Source organism: Haliotis rufescens, unplaced genomic scaffold (assembly GCF_023055435.1).
Source record: "Haliotis rufescens isolate VD_foot unplaced genomic scaffold, xgHalRufe1.0.p SCAF_2, whole genome shotgun sequence".
NCBI lineage: Eukaryota > Metazoa > Mollusca > Gastropoda > Lepetellida > Haliotidae > Haliotis > Haliotis rufescens.
In genome coordinates, this window is record NW_025963890.1 from 21,810,866 (window position 1) to 21,828,411 (window position 17,546).

Sequence of the window (17,546 nt, forward strand, 5' to 3'; positions counted from 1 at the left end):
TATACGGACTCCGAGCCGACCAGTTTAGCCCCTTAATGCCGAGCGCCAGACAGGATAACAACAAGTACCATCTGTTAACGTCTTTTGGTATGACGCGGCCGGCGATCGAACCCCGGACCTTCCGTTCTCCGGGCTGACGCTCTACCACCAGACCACGGAGGCGGTCCTGGGATGAATTACCCTTTATTTTTGGACATAACCTATCCAAGATTTCCCACACTAAGTGGGATACTATACTCTAGAGTAAAACTTACCCCGGGATAATATTTAGGTAGGATATAATCCTTGCTTACATACTGCCTCAAAAGAAGGTCATTCTCCATCGGTGAAATGGATCCATGCATCACGTGATTTTGTCTTCTAATAATGGTGCCGATACGCACTCAGTGACTGAGAAGGATAAAAATGTATATGACAATATTTGTCGAGTTTTCTTCACCGTTTTCGAGTAGGGTACTAGGGCTCGGACTGTCATCCTAGTAGCTCGCTCGGTCAAAAACATACAGTGATGTACACAAGGGTTATGTGTGATAAGAGCCTGACCACCCGATAAATTTAGTCGCTTGTTACGACTGGTATAGGTGCTCGGAACCTATTCTACCCTGGTATTGTCACGGGTGTAGATCCCTAGAGAATCAGGTAGATCCATGATCAATTGTGTGGATCGATGCTCATGATATCAATCACTGGATTATTTCCAGACCGTCGCCATACAGCTGGAACATTACTGAGTGCGGCATCAAACAACAAACAAACAGAAGCAGGTATACGTATAGTAATATGTTTCGTATAGTCACAATTATTGGATGACCCAAAACATTAAAGTAAGGACGGTTTCAACATCACGAGAGCAAACACGACTCATTTATCCTTTGTACAGTATCATTACTGATATCTTTAGTAGCATCATTGAATTGCTCGCCATGGTTTTCTATATCAACCATCATGTCCCATGTCCTATGAGTTCCACAACGCAATTAAAGAAACGCATAAACGAAACATTGATTTATTTCATTTTTATTTCACACTGAGTCACCAACGGCTCATCTGTAAAAGAAAATGGAAAGGTTTATTTATCATTACAGCACTGTTTCGAGTATTTGACTGACATCTAGTATGTGGCATATAGCGATCAGCTTGCTAAGCGCTATCATTCGTACACGAGGGCATGGTTGGTGCATTGCTTCTGGTGATGAAAGCTTGTATCTTTGTTTATTAGATTTCAGTTGAACAGAAATCAGAACGGTAGCTCCATATCAGTATCCGAACATCTTTATCATTGGTATTTATTACACATACATATCCTTCGCCATGAAATATCATGTAAACAGATTACAGAATCATACAGAAAAAAACGAATTACAAGAATATAAATCTCACCTAAAGAACAATTAAGTTCCCGCGTGGTGGAGGGGGTGGTCTCCCTCTTTCAAAGACCACTGGCACCTGGTCCTTTGCCTTCGGGAGGTGGTGGGCATCCGGTTGGTGGTGGAGGGCGGTCACCTTCCTGTGGTGCTTGTCTGCGTGGACGGGATTCACCTTCTGGAGGGGGAGGACATCCGGTTGGTGGTGGCGGGCGGTCACCTTCCTGTGGTGCTTGTCTGCGTGGTCGGGATTCACCTTCTGGAGGGGGAGGACATCCGGTTGGTGGTGGAGGGCGATCACCTTCCTGTGGTGCTTGTCTGCGTGGACGGGATTCACCTTCTGGAGGGGGAGGACATCCGGTTGGTGGTGGAGGGCGATCACCTTCCTGTGGTGCTTGTCTGCGTGGACGGGATTCACCTTCTGGAGGGGGAGGACATCCGGTTGGTGGTGGAGGGCGATCACCTTCCTGTGGTGCTTGTCTGCGTGGACGGGATTCACCTTCTGGAGGGGGAGGACATCCGGTTGGTGGTGGAGGGCGATCACCTTCCTGTGGTGCTTGTCTGCGTGGACGGGATTCACCTTCTGGAGGGGGAGGACATCCGGTTGGTGGTGGAGGGTGATCACCTTCCTGTGGTGCTTGTCTGCGTGGACGGGATTCACCTTCTGGAGGGGGAGGACATCCGGTTGGTGGTGGAGGGCGATCACCTTCCTGTGGTGCTTGTCTGCGTGGACGGGATTCACCTTCTGGAGGGGGAGGACATCCGGTTGGGGGTGGAGGGTGATCACCTTCCTGTGGTGCTTGTCTCCGAAAGCGAGATTCTAGAAGAGGATAAGACCAACATGAAGCGACACAAGAGAGCGCCAGTAGCAGCAAGAAAGTCTTCATGGTGAGAGTGATACTGTTGTCTCGGTACAGCACATCTTTTATACACCTCCAGTCCAAGCCAGATGGCTCATTATTAACTCGCAGGAATTACTATTTATTCTCTTTGTTTCGTTCTATTGTCATCGAAATAGTTTTGTTGATTGAAATTGAAATGTGACTGGAACATGAAAAGTTGATTACTTTTGTGATAAAGATCTTATCTTAAGAGACAAATAGCGAAAGATGCCATTTCTTCTGTGACAGTACTGCATTCATCACTTTGATTGAAAATCAATATTTTCTTCCAAAATGGAAATACTTATTAAAAGCCAAATGTGCCATTGTTGAGGATACATTACCAGCAATAATTTAGGCTGAGAACAGAACAGTATGCTGTACACATCTCATTAACTCAAATGCAACATCATCTCTTTCTTTACAAAAGTGAACATAATGGCAATTTCATGTTGGCCGCCATCTTGTCTTTACCGATTTTCGTTCTGTGAGGTTAGTTTGAGTTCAGTTATGTCAGGTTTACCAATCTGGAAGTGAATGTTTTAGGTAGATAACGCCGTATAGACTTTGGGCATGTTTAACCGTTGATGTAGAATTACGATGTAAATCCCATAACGCAAACTGACTGACTCCTCCAATTCTGTAGAGACAGATAGAACTGATCACATGAAGAAACATTTTGGCTTCATTTACGAACTGATATATCTATGTTCTCTGATTAAAAGTTATGAACAATTTTGACAATTCTTTAATGACATTCGACTTCAAGTAAATACACAGCCTAGTGATGCTTTTTTGGTCTGTTTGCATCTCAAATGAAATGAACCTTGCTGGCAGAAGAGAGAAATTGGCAGCAACCTACATCGAGAATATCCATATGCCGTTTTATCTGTTTTATGCAAACATGAGTGCAATGTTTTTCTTGGCTGAAAGGACAAGGACTTTTTAAAAAGTAATTCTCTTACAACTAACACAATGAGGCTATGAACCTATTTTAACTGGACTCCATGAAAAGCTGTGTAATCAGAAACTAAACAGGTATTTAGGTAGGATATAATCCTTGCTTACATATTGCCTCCATCGGTGAAATGGATCCATGCATCACGTGATTTTGTCTTCTAATAATGGTGCCGATACGCACTCAGTGACTGAGAAGGATAAAAATGTATAAGACAATATTTGTCGAGTTTTCTTCACCGTTTTCGAGGAGGGTACTAGGGCTCGGACTGTCATCCAAGTAGCTCGCTCGGTCAAAAACATACAGTGATGTACACAAGGGTTATGTGTGATAATTTTACTTTATGTTTATTTTATGCGATGAAACAGGATGAGTACCGACCGAAGTGACAGGTTGTATAATTAATGTGCGTCATTATCAGAAGAAAACTCTGCTAAAAGCATATGTTTACAATCAAATAGTGATGCTACTCTGCGTTCGTGAAGAAGATGAGGACGTCCCATCGGTGGCACACGTCACAAACACATGCTGAAGACTTTTACAATAACTGCATTTGACACACATGACACAAGAGTTCCGTTAGGATTCCAGGAGATAATAGCTTCCCATTCACCAGGTTTGTCGTTTAGAGTGAGTGAGTGAGTATGGTTTTACGCCGCTTTTAGCAATATTCCAGCAATATCACGGCGGGGGATACCAGAAATGGGCTTCACACATTGTACCCATGTCGGGAATCGAACCCGGGTCTTCGGCGTGACGAGCAAACGCTTTAACCACAAGGCTACCCGACCGCCCCTTGTCGTTTAGATCAGGAAGTATCTCGTACAGACCCTGAAACAAATTTATTATATACAGTAAACTACGGTTATAACGAACACGCTTATAATGAATTGACGGCTATAACGAACTTACTTTTTGGTCCCGACTATTTGCTGTAGTTATGCTGTATATATGCTTATAACGAACTACGGTTATAACGAACTAAAATTAGTGGTCCCTTTGAGGTCGTTATAACCGTAGTTTACTGTACTTCAGCGTGAAGGACTGTGTTTTCTTAAGTTGAGAAAAGTGATATCTTCATAACACATAACACTTGATATGTCACTGCAGTGAAAATTACATTTGCTATTTCACTGTCGTGACCATAACACTTTGACGGAACTATTGTCATACAAGAGCTTCTTCCCTGCAAATTGTCTCCCTTTATCGTAAGTGTTGGCCCGTACACAAACTGTTGACTTCCTTTTTAAGTTAGTTCCACATTGACAAGGCAAAATGATGACAGATGATCATTTATGAAGTTAATATCATCTCTTTCTGTTTGTTATTCTCTTGAAAATGTGTCGTTATAAACTGTAAATTTCTCATTTAACTCATCAATCAAGACTGTTCCTTTCCCAAAGCGCTATTTGTTACCTGACCAGCATTCAAGAATAGTGTTTTTGTGGTTGATTTTGTATATAATCATATCCAAATGTATGATTAATAATTTTAGTGATCTTTTGTAATTTTGTATTACTTTTGCTGATATGTTTTAAGATTTTGCAAACTCGGAACTACTTTTTACGTCGCAATAACAAGGGGTGGTGAAACGTCCCTGCGTGTTAGATAGGGAGAAATTACGTTTCAAGGTTTTATATTTGTTGTGACAAAAATTAATTTTCCGGTAGACAACTATACTGAAAATGTATAATAAATAGGATATTCCATATGTCGAGTGAAATATCATGTTTCTCTCATCTCGTGACAGATGAAAGGAGATAACTCGACGAAAGAAATATGATATTTCAATCGACACGTGAAATATCCTCTATATATCCAATACAGGCGATGCAAGTCTATAATACTTGGCAAATCTAGATTACTTCAGTTTCAAAATACAAAATTCAGTGTGTAAGAAACAGTGACTGGGAATATTATTGTTGCCTACCATAAAACCAGGACAACAACAACTATTTGTCACAAGAATTCATTACTTTAGAATCCAGCGGGAATCCAGACCTAAATAGTTATCTTGTATCCCACGCTTGTCGAAAGAGCCGAGTTAATAGGAAGAGGCAATCAGACTCGATAAATGCTTGTGTGTCACCAGGCCCGATATAGTGGATCGTTCCTCGTGTTTCCAGGCTGTCTGGTCGAGGCTTGATTATCTGGAACATCACTGAAAGCGGCATTAAACAATATTCACTCGCTGACAGTTTATACAACAGTTTACAACAGCTGGTTTTTTTAAATGCACCCACTTGTTAGCATTTGTGTTCAATATTTTTAACGATTTTTCTAATTAATTTCTAACTCAAAGATACACCTTATGGTGTGTAATAAGATATGTACACGCCGTGATGCCTTCTATCGTCCTATTCAAAATATAATGTACATAATCCCTTTCGCTCTTTGTACTGTTGAGGATAGTTATATCATATGTATCTTAAATTGGAGATTCACGTTTTAATCACCGAAAATATTTCAATGACAATGCAAAGAGACACGCAACCCGTATTGGTAATTACTGCAAGCTAATGACGTGCCATCTGGCTTGGACTTGAAGTGTATAAAAGCAATGCTGCCCCGAGACATGAGCATCACATTCACCATGAAGACGTTCCTGGTACTACTTGCGCTCTCCTTTGTGGCCACATGTTGGTCTCAAGCACAACAGGACGGTGACCGCCCACCACCACCAACCGGATGTCCTCCACCTCCAGAAGGTGAATCCCGACCACGCAGACAAGCACGACAAGAAGGTGACCACCCACCTCCACCAACCGGATGCCCTCCCCCACCTGAAGGTCAATCTGGCCCAAAGGAACAAGCACCACAGGAAGGCGACCGTCCTCCTGCACCAACCGGATGTCCTCCCCCTCCAGAAGGTAGAGAACAATCCCGACCACACAGACAAGCACAACAGGAAGGTGACCGCCCACCACCAACGACTGGAAGTTCTCTCCTACCTGAAGGTCAATCTGGCCCACAAGGACAAGCACCACAAGAAGGTGACCGCCCACCTCCACCAAATGGATGCCCTCCACCTTCAGAAGGTAAAAGGCAAGGTGCTAGAGGTCCTGGAGGAAGAAGGCCACCTCCTAAACGCAGGAACTAACCGATACTCACGGTGAGCTTCTTATATTTTTAACAGCATGATTCTTTTTCTGTTTACAGAACATTTAAATGCAATGGATATAAATATGTACACGTAATAGTGAGTCGATGAGTAAGGGTTCAAGTTTACAGAACATTTAAATGCAAAGGATATAGATATGTATATGTGAGTAAGGGTTCAACGCCGCTTTTAACAGTATTCCAGTTATATCTCGGCGTGTCAGCTTAATGTAGGAGGAAAAATGCAGGTCTCAGACGTTTTCCACTTCAAGTGAAACCCACGAGCACGGGTATGGCGCTAACAAACCTAGAAACATAATTGGGGCGAACCGGGATTCGAACCCACAATCATAGGTTTCTGGCATGCCCAAGGGCTGCAACTCTGCACAGCGAATCGCGGTGCCTCAGACGATTGGGCCACCCGTGCCCCTTCACGTAATAAATTACAGTGATAAGGATGTTCAGATACTGGTATTGATCGAGCTACATTTCAGATTTGCCTTCAAGCTGTATCTAATAAAAACAAATAATTGTTTTTTATTGAAGCCGCTTTCGTCACACGCAGTAATATCTGATCGTGGTTTCATGTTCAATACATAGGGCATTGCAAACTGATTCCTGTATGTTATATATTACATGTATGTTGAAAACTGTATTGTAATGTAAATCTGCCTTTCTTTTACAGATGACTCCTTCGTAATAGATCGCAATAAAAAAAATCAAATCTTTCGTTATGAATTTGTTTCATTAAGTTGGGACATATTCGTTTGTACTCTGAATATGCGACATATTGTCCCCAGAACTCTCTTGCTTGGTTGATCGCTTGTCAACGTACCCCGATGGCGTGTGGTGTTGCTCGTGTTTTCAGCTGTTTGTCTGTCGGTGACACGCTTGTATCAAGGCCGAAATGAGACAGTTCGAACATAGCTCGACGTTTTCCTTCCCAATGGCTTGCATGACATGGACGCCTGAGTCAGTAGAGCTGCCCAGAACTTCCAAGAAGGCGATTAAGTTAAATAATGTTCCTCCGCTGGTCCAATCTCGTGAATGTCTTGATGACTTGGCTGATTTGATTGAGTGTCATCGTAGGACGTTTCTCATGCTTCGTTCAGTTGTTGTCTGTCTGTCTCTGGCTAGCTGTTTTGAGGCTTGCCATGAGATAGTTTGAATACTGTTGCAAGTGTTCATCCACTCGGACACTCAAATCTGAAGAAATGTCTTGGTTCACAACTGACACGTGCTGTCTCTGGGGAGGTAGCTCTGAGAGAAATGAAGGGCAACATTGGCATCGCGGTTCCAGACAATTTAGTACAATGCATATAAATAGTCAAACAACAAATACACAATGAGTGGATTACCTGCTCTGACATCACAAACACAACAATAAGCGGTTTTCCAGCTCAAACATATGTGAGTTGAGCGGAGGAACACTTGCCTTAAGGTATTGTACAGTTAGCGTTGCTGGCAATCGGCTAATTGGCAAGGACGTACAGTCGATAACTCTGTCCAGAATATAGTATCACAAGTATATTGAGCACATGGACAACAATATAACATACTTAGTCAGGTGATAAAGCACCGATCCTCATTAGCTGACCCTACCTCAGAGGGGCCATAATGTTGGGAATACCCTCATTTGTCATGATTAATCATCTAGACTTTCTGTCACTTCTGCACTTTAGAAGTCTGTGAATGAGTGCTGTAGGATTTACAGCATCAGTCTATATTTCCACATTTAAAACTCGGTTAACCCTGTACGGTAAAAAATTACCTCAAAATTGACATATTTACGTTCTTTGAAAGTGACTCTAACATCAAACGGCAGTCAAGAAGGTGGCCAACACAGAACTTCTATCACTACTTTAAACAAAGTACAGCAAAATATTAATTGAGATCTATATTGCATAATCCTTAGCCTTGGATACTGTTGGTGAGCTTTCTCTTATGTTGTGATTGTGACCTACACATGTCAGGAAAGGGGGTCCTCCCATTTGTCAGACAGTGGAATATTTTTTAAATGCCACACACCCATTTACTCATTATGATATGACCCAGGGACTTGCAATCTCTTTGAAGTTTTAAACGGCTTGGTAAAACAGTAAATATGTTTGTTTTCACAGAAGTTTGCTAGATTGTGCTTACTGCTTGTTTTTACAAGTGAGTTTAATAGACTTAACATAACCAGTTTGTTTTCGCAAGTGAGTACGCCATTTAAAAGTAAACTGTTATCCCTTTAAAGTGTATGTACTTCATATGTTACTGTTTCACACTTTCTTGTCACTGATATGTTTACTGAGTAGATCTGTTAGTCTCACACCTAAATTCTTTGGAGTTGTTTTTTTCTGAAATTAGTATCAATATTATATAAGACATATGATCAGAAGAATCACGCCTCACATTGGCAATGTCAAGTCCATGATGACACTTGGGGAAGCGACCACCTTCCTACACTTACCTACATAGGTAGTCCACCCCAATTAGAGGAACAGCTAAATCTTTAATCCACAATGGACTATGCAAAGGCTGATTGGCCCTAATTTAGGAAAGAATGTATATCATTTAAATCCCAAAAAATCAAAACGGTCTTTCCCTTTCAAAAGGGAAAGATGCTATGATACCCCGTCTCTCCATAACAGGAAAAGCAATAACATTCTTTACAGTTCAAAGGTATACAAAATTCAGGAAAGTCTTCATGGTGATCATGAGAGTCAAGTTTATGACTTTTCCATCTTGTCTACCAGTTTTTGTGTTCGACACACTTTCGATGAAAAGGGGTTTATCTAATTTGAAGTATCTTTTTAAGGCAGGTAAAAGCATTTTTTTGTATAGAAATCTAGAATAGTGCTGGAAATCACAGCGCACACATTGGCAGATGTTTCCAACGCAGTAGTGACACATTGAACTGATGAACCACATGGTAGAACGGTAGTGTACGGTAGGGTCCAGTTATGAGGATCGGGTGGTTTGTGATCTGATCACATGTTATATTTCCCGACGACGTAGATCGGCGCTGGTGCTCTCAACACTCGTGTGACTGGATTACTTACAGGTTATTGCTATAGAGATGGATATGGTAGACTGCGGCCTCAAACAACTTTCACTCATGCACTCACTCTCCAGTTTGCAGATATTTGGAATAAGTTGTCTGCATAAACTGTCTGAAATATGATCCAGGAATAGGAATAGAAAGACTGATGGCAAAACGTTTTGATTGTCCTCCATACAGTACGAATGCCATCAAAACAACTTGATATACAGACACGCACTACACGCTTCTCTAAGAGATATAGGTAATACTGATAATTCAACGTGTCACTGAAATGAGAGAATGTATAAACTCGATGATTGTTACACCAGTGGCATCTGGACCAAACAAGCCTGTGATATTCACCAGGTTGAACTGGCGGTGAAACTCGTGACGTGAGTCTAAATGGAGCCGCGCTCGGTGCAGATCTTGGTGGTAGTAGCAAATATTCAAACGTTATTACGGAGCGGGAAATTATTTTCCATGTAGCCCGCTCATGGTCCCCGCTGAGAAATCAATCGGAGCACACCTAAGGTAACTCGCATAAATATCTATAAGCTGAAATGAACTGATGTTTATTTTTATTCTAATGCTTTGGGTAAAGGAAGTAACTCGGTTCGTTTGCATCGTCGTTTTACTGATTGAAACTTCTTTCATATATTCCGGGACTGTAAGAATGAATTTCGGTGAGATAAAATGATGTCAATCGATCCCTCGGGACATATGTTGTGTTGTACCCTGTGTGTGAGCCTATGTACCCCTCGCCTGACACACAGGGTAGATCACACCATATACCCCTCGATCGGTTGACAACTTATAGTGTTCCAGCTATCTGACGGCCGCCCTGAAATAATCGTGACAAGTTCAAACAAACCAACAGCTAGCTATATTCCAGTTATATGCGGGCGGTCTGTAAATATTCGAGTCTTGATCAGGCAATCCAGTGATTGATATTACTAGCATAGTCAGAGTACAGTGACATATAACCAAGTCACCGAACATGACCATCCGAGCTACTGACAATACAAAGAGTCACGCAACACCGTAATGTAATAATTACTCCGAGGTAATGATGTGCCATCTGACTTGAACTCGAAGTGTATAAAAGCTGTGCTGTCCCGAGACATGTGCATCACTATCACCATGAAGACATTCCTGATACTACTCGCGCTCTCCTTTGTTGCCACATGTTGGTCTAAAGCACAACCGGAAAGTGACCGCCCGCCTCCACCAACCGGATGTCATCCCCCTTCACAAGGTGAATCCCGACCGCGCAGACAAGCACGACAAGTAGGTGACCGCCTACCTCCTCCAACCGGATGCCCTCCCCCACCTGAAGGTCAATCTGGCCCACAGGAACAAGCACCACAGGAAGATCATCGTCCTCCTCCACCAACCGGATGTCCTCCCCCTCCTGAAGGTCAATCTGGCCCACAGGAACAAGCACCACAGGAAGATCATCGTCCTCCTCCACCAACCGGATGTCCTCCCCCACCTGAAGGTCAATCTGGCCCACAGGAACAAGCACCACAGGAAGATCATCGTCCTCCTCCACCAACCGGATGTCCTCCCCCTCCTGAAGGTCAATCTGGCCCACAGGAACAAGCACCACAGGAAGGTGACCGTCGACCTCCACCAACCGGATGTCTGATGAGTATGAAACACCGATTCTAGACCAAAAGCTGGGTGATTTGTAAAACAAGGCATTTCAAGGCGTGGTGCAATATAGGGGAATCCCCTCGCTAAAAATAGGTCAGTGACGCTACGCTCTCTACATACAACATGAAGTAGAAATAACTCTACAGTTCTATACTTTTCAAAAATATGAGAAAGGGAGCAATTTTTTCAAGGTTACACCTTAATTGTATCAAATAAAAGGACTACTTAACGAGGTTGGCGGGGTTTTAGATATACATCAATAATACAGCTTAAGTCAAGCAGGACATTTTGTACTGTGTCACTTTGCTATCAGGTCGGCTAGCGAGACATCGACAGGTCGCAGCAATGTTAGCAAGCCTATCGCTGTTAACACAATGTCTATAATAACTAGGTCACCTTATTACGCTGGACTGCATACCAACGCAATGTCTCAGCTGAACATGTTGAAACATGTTTATTCACCTGTATAGACTTGTTGGATGGGTTTCATTGTAGAGGGGACTTTTATTCGTAGCAGCGTTAGGTATGATTTAGATCGTATACTGTTCAGTAACCTGTAAACCCCTTTCTTTACCTTCATAGGCAAGGTAGCGTTTTTCAAAGGGAGCGTGTATTGAACGGGGAAGTGAACTCTTCTTATTGAATGTAATAAAGATAGACAGCTTATCATTATGCTACCAGTCAAGGAGTGAGGGAGTGAGTTGGGTTTAACGCCGCTTTTAACAGTATTCCAGTTATATCGAGGCCTGTCATCTTAATGTGGGAGGAAAGCCTGAAGTGATGCAGGTCTAAGACGTTAACCACTTCGGTGAAACCAGCGAGCACGGCGAACCGGGATTCAAACCCGCAATCATAAGTTTCTGGCGTACCCAAGGGACGCAACTCTGCACAGTGAATCGCGGCGCCTCAGACGACTGGGCCACCCATGCCCCCTATCAGTCAAGCAGCGATGGTTAAGCAGAGCGGACGTGTTTGAGTATAATTGTTGTTCACAATAAATGTACACATCGCTAATAGCATTGGAACACAGTGTCTCCTATCAGTCAGCGCGCGACCCTCGGAGAGAGTTGAAGTGTTTGAAAGTCGTCTGTGAATCTTTTCAAGTACAGATTATCTCACGACTTAAGGTAATAGTTGAAAGTTGTATAAATATTAAGAAATAAAATATTTCTTTCACTAACTCAATGTTATAGTATACAGGAAAACATTGATGCAGAGCATCAAAGTTCCCCGCCATATGTGATGCCTCACAAACGCATAATTATGATGTTACTAAAAGGCATGATGGAGCATAATTATATTAACCACAAATAACACAACGCTGTTGTGGAAAAAAATATTATTTATTTTGAGTATTGGGCAATACAGTTGATACATTTGCATAGGGTAGGTCTATTTAAAAATAGTTTCTTGTTTAACGCCGCACTCAGCATTATTCCAGCCATATGACGGAGGTCTGTAAATAATCCAGTCTGGACCAGATCATCCAGTGATTGACACCAAGAGCATCGAAATACGCAATTGGAATATGATGTTATGCATCGACCAATTCGGCGAGCCTGACTACCCAATCCTGTTCGTCGCCTCTTACGGCAAGCATAGGTTGCTGAAGACCTATTCTTACCTGGGTCTTTATTTAAAAAGTAGATTGAAGGAAATCGAAGCAATTTCTGGCACAAATGTAAACATGTGGAAATAGTATCAAAACTGCGAACAACATTGGCAGATGCACATACTCAAATAATAGGTCACATTCTTTTTACACTTGGCTTTTGGTTATAATAATGTAAATGAAAATACTAAGGGCTCCATATGGCAAAAAAAAGTCATACTAAATAAGGTCTTTTTGTCACAACCACAGATGCACATACTCAAAATATTATCACGTAGTTGGAGAACATTTCTATACCGGGACTAATCAATAACGGAGATTTCTCGTCTCTTGTTTTACGTTTTTTGGTCAGTTTTTGTGTGTATTTCTTTCTTTCAAAGAATGGTAATTGTGATCATGATGAGTTGAGTTACTTGGTTTTTTTCTATATACTGTTTTTTATCCAGTGTCAGTAACTGTTGTGGAATGTGGTTTACTTGTAACAATGACTGGGTTGAGTTCATATGATGATGATTGATTGGTTTGTCGTTTAACGCCGCACTCAGTAATATCCCAGCTATATGACGGCGTTCTGTAAATAATCGAGTCTGGACCAGACAATCCAGTGCCTGTAATATCATGAGCATCGATCCACGCAATTGGGATCGACGCCTCTTAAGACAAGCATAGTCGCCTGATATATATACTGTTAAGATGTAACATGACAATTAATCCATACTACTAAACAGAAGTAAAACTGCTTGTCCATTCGGATCAATCTGACCAAGACCATTCCGCTGATGACAGTCAAATAATGCATACGAATCGAAATCCTTAAAAACTGCAATGGAGACATCATTAAAAGTTACCAAAAGTGACGGGGATATCAATATTGCTTTTTGAAATGATTCTATGAAATTTGTTTTCCCTGCTTCAATATTTGGAGCACCTGTGACGGAGCCATAAAACTGATCTGTTATGTAGACAATATCGCTTGAGGCAGTGGCTGCTGGGAACTGATTATGACCTAAATACTCCTCATAGCCTTCGGTGTTAACTTTGTGGCTGTAGAGAGCTGTGCCTTCATCCAACAGATTATCGAGGTCAGTGAAACACGGTACAGATGCAAATAGATTTGAGCTATGGGACACAAAATATATGAGTGACCAGAGCTACGGCTGTACATTGAATTCCATTAAACGGTTGAAAAATACTACAGCCTTGATGCAAATTCGCTGACACACTACTCCGATTTTGCTTTGACTTTGCTACCAAACGTTTCACATGTGGTTATGTGCGGTGCACTGATTAAAAAAAACACACGGGGCACTGGGTTAATTCAAAATACGGAATATAACTATTCCAAATATTTCCAGTGAACATGAGCATCCAAACAATCAAAAGTGTGGTATGTAGAATATGGAATTCAGCCATATTACATTTAAATTGAGATGTCGTCGTTGTTCATGAATAAGCATATTCAGAACATAATTTTTATTATGCTGTTATTTACGATCTCCGGTGCACAGTTCTTCTTTTGTATGCACCGTGACAATCAGAAAATTAGTGCTTGAGGAAAAAAACGACATCGGATTACACATGAATGGTTTAATAATGTCAGCTAATGACCAGAAACGGTCAGATGCATCAATTAACTACATAAAGACGATTTTGAAGTATCTCTTATTGCTGGAAAAGAATAGCATCAACATTCGACGCACATGATTTGTATGTTTTGTTTCCGTAAATGCGTGGCTTGAAATTTCAAATAAACCAACATGTCGACATACATGCCACAAATTTAACGTTTCCCGTATACTTCCCCGCCTTAAGGGCGGGGAAGAATAAATATAGTGCCTAATGACTTTAAACATAAAGAAAACAATTTTAAAGAAACAATGATAAGATTTCGCTACATATCATGAGGATATTATTAAGAGAAAATGAAAAGTTTTAATTTCATTACTTGTAGGATGGAAGAGAAACAGAATTTTCGCAACAATGTGAAATCCCTCTCAGACTTGGAGCCATGGGACATGAGTCACAACTGTACGAGATGTAAATCTAAAAAGAATTGCGTTACTAGCTAACCATGTCGGTATCAACAACAAAAACGTATGCTTGCAAACTATGTAACAACGTGTTGACACAGAATCACAATCTTCTCCGACATATAAGAACAGCCAGAGGTATGAGTGTAATCAATGTGGCAAGTCTTATGCACGCATGGATAAATACAAAAGCCACAGTTGTCAACCGAGCCTGAAGAGACCCAGCCAGACACCTAATACCGATCCTGCAAGTAAACGGCCTTGTTTACAGACACTCTCAACAAATTACAATTATCCGACAGCCCGTTACGATACATGCAACGTTTGTGGTCATGTTCGGTGTTTATTGTGAGCCATGTTCCACAAAGGGACGAGAATGAAGACAATGCCATCGCCCACTGCCCGAGAGATTCTACTCTCGACGTGTGGATCAGTGTGATAGCTGCCTAGCCGACGGGAGAGATATAAGGAGAGGCGACTTAACCAGGTTCGTGGGTCGGCGCTGGAAGGGACACTAAGGACTACAACACTGACTCCCCGTGAAACAGACAGCCTTGACATTCTTAAGTTTGTGGCGAATGAACAATTCAACATAGAGACTTTGTAACATGAATTTCTCAAAGCAAAAACTAGATATGAAATGGTTTCTGACCTTGAAAATTAAATACATCAAATATAATGAACACAATGAAAGCAATTTGTCAGAACCCATCCCCCGAACAACACATTTCTGGACCCACAATTTTAATGAAATTGAATCACTTTTAGCTGAAGCTTTTCAGAAATTTTATAAAGACTCCCAAGAGTTTCAGGCCGCGGGGAGTGGATGGATGTTAAATCATATTATCCATATAGAAGTCAACACAGCTGAATATACCCCCTTGTCAGGGAGAAGTTACTTTCCTCTTCCCAAATATCTCACGAATAAAAAGGCCATATTGAAAATACAAAACCAGGTTCAAAAATGCTTTATTTGGTCCACTTTGGCTGCTTAACATCCAACTGATCATGCCAACAGAGTGAGCCATTATCAGCAGTATGAAAATGAACTTTATCTCAATGGCATTGATATGCCAGTACCTCTATCACAAATTCACAAATTCGAAAATCAAAATCAAATTTCTATTAACATATTTGGTTATGAAAAAGAAGAAGGGGTGTTCCCATTGCATATCAGTAAACTCCATTTTAAATCAAAGGTAGATTTATTATTGCTTAGTGAGGGAGACAAAAGGCATTTCAGTTTGATAAGGAATTTTAGTCGTCTCATGGGGGATAGGACAAAATACGGGCATACAACATTTAAATGCAGACGTTGTCTTCTGGGGTTATGAGGCAGGATTTGTTGGAAAATCATATAACCTATTGCTTTGATCATAGCATTCAAAAAGTTTAAATGTCAGAAAGTGATGATGACATATTGGTCAAATCCAAGCATATCCCTAGACAACTTAATGCCCCATTCGTTATTGAATCGGTTGCAAAGAAGGTCATGGGTTGCAAGGGTAATGCAAGTCAATCCCATGCTTCAATATATCAGAAACATGAACCATCAGGGTTTTCATACAAGATCGTGAGTTCAGATTCTGGCTACAGTAAACCTGCTGTGACTTTCAGTGCAGTACACACTGTATCCAGCAGTTCATTCAGCGTCTTGTGAAGGAAGAAATGGATATTGATAAAATACTAGAAAATGTAGTTCCAATGAACTCAACAAATGAACAAGAACAACAATTTCAAATGGCTACGGTTTGCCATATTTGTAAAGAGGACCTTGGTCTTGACCGTGTTCGAGATCATGATCACATCACTGGTCAATATCGAGGAGCAGCACATCAATTGTGCAATTTACAATTTCAGTTTAGAAAGGCCAAAGGTCAAATCTTCAACAAGTGTCAACGTTTCTATATTCCTGTCTTAATTTGAAAGGTTATGATTCCCACAACACATATCATGGCAGGATTGATTGTATAGCAAACAGTTTGGATAAATACATATCTCCCTCACTAGGTAGTCTAAGATTTATTGATTCTCTCCAGTTTCTGAGCGCTCCCTTGGACAAATTAGTGAATAACATGAACAATGATTGCAAGAGCGAGTCTGGAATTCTGAACATGGAGAAGGCCGAATCTAAATTCAAATAGTTAAAACAGGAAACATCTGATAATGTGCAATTTGAACGACTTATGAGAAAAGGGATTTATCCTTATGACTTAATGGATGATGAATTAAAATTTGATTTAACTGAACGTCCAAAGAATTTTTCTTCAGTCTATTGACAGACAGTCATATATCCGACGCTGACTATGAACATACTCAAAAGGTGTGGTCCACTTTTCCTTTGAAAACCTCGTCACGATATGGCTGAAATATTGCCGATGTGACGTAAAGCATTAACTCACTCACAATTTCCTTTGAAAACTATGTGGAAGTATCATGACTTGTATATGAAAACTGATGTTTTGCTTTTGGCTGGTGTATTTGAGAATTTGAGGGGCCACTTCCATTGAATTCTATGACCTAGACCATGCTCATTATTATACTTTACCTGGTATGGGATGGGATGCAATGCATAAAATGGGGAGTGTTGAGCTGGAATTGTTAACTGACTGTAACATGCATCTCATGATAGAAACAGGGTCTCAGAGGGAGAATTTCAATGATTTCCAAGAAATATGCTGAAACCAATAATCCTGAGTTTAAAACATTGAAATATAAACCGGAAGAACCCTCAAGTTGTCTGATGTATTTTGACGCAAATAATTTAGACGGCTACAGTATGACGCAACCAGTACCCGAGCGCGACTTTCAGTGGATGGACAATGTTGAGACAATAGACGTTATGACTGTAGCTGCAGATGCAGATGTGAGTTACATATTATAGGTAGATCTTGAATATCCGCCACATCTCCATGACA

At 41.2% G+C, this 17,546-nt stretch overlaps 1 protein-coding gene and 2 long non-coding RNA genes across 3 annotated transcripts; 1 reads left to right on the forward strand and 2 right to left on the reverse strand.

Annotated features, from left to right (window-relative positions):
- Positions 1–1,001: 1,001 nt before the first annotated feature.
- On the reverse strand, positions 1,002–3,122 carry LOC125381882 (histidine-rich glycoprotein-like). Its single transcript, XM_048399221.1, has 3 exons — positions 3,108–3,122; positions 1,381–2,184; positions 1,002–1,047 (listed from the first exon to the last, which is right to left on the reverse strand). Exons 1-2 carry the CDS (start codon positions 3,120–3,122, stop codon positions 1,381–1,383), a joined length of 819 nt encoding a protein of 272 aa, XP_048255178.1. The 3' UTR covers positions 1,002–1,047.
- A 3,065-nt stretch (positions 3,123–6,187) lies between these two features.
- On the forward strand, positions 6,188–7,031 carry LOC124112019. The gene is made up of 2 exons (XR_007222116.1): positions 6,188–6,315; positions 6,988–7,031. It is a non-coding gene; the product is annotated as an uncharacterized LOC124112019 (long non-coding RNA).
- Positions 6,265–11,086, reverse strand: LOC125381891. Its single transcript, XR_007222117.1, has 3 exons — positions 10,634–11,086; positions 7,138–7,562; positions 6,265–6,352 (listed from the first exon to the last, which is right to left on the reverse strand). It is a non-coding gene; the product is annotated as an uncharacterized LOC125381891 (long non-coding RNA).
- Between the last annotated feature and the right edge of the window lie 6,460 nt (positions 11,087–17,546).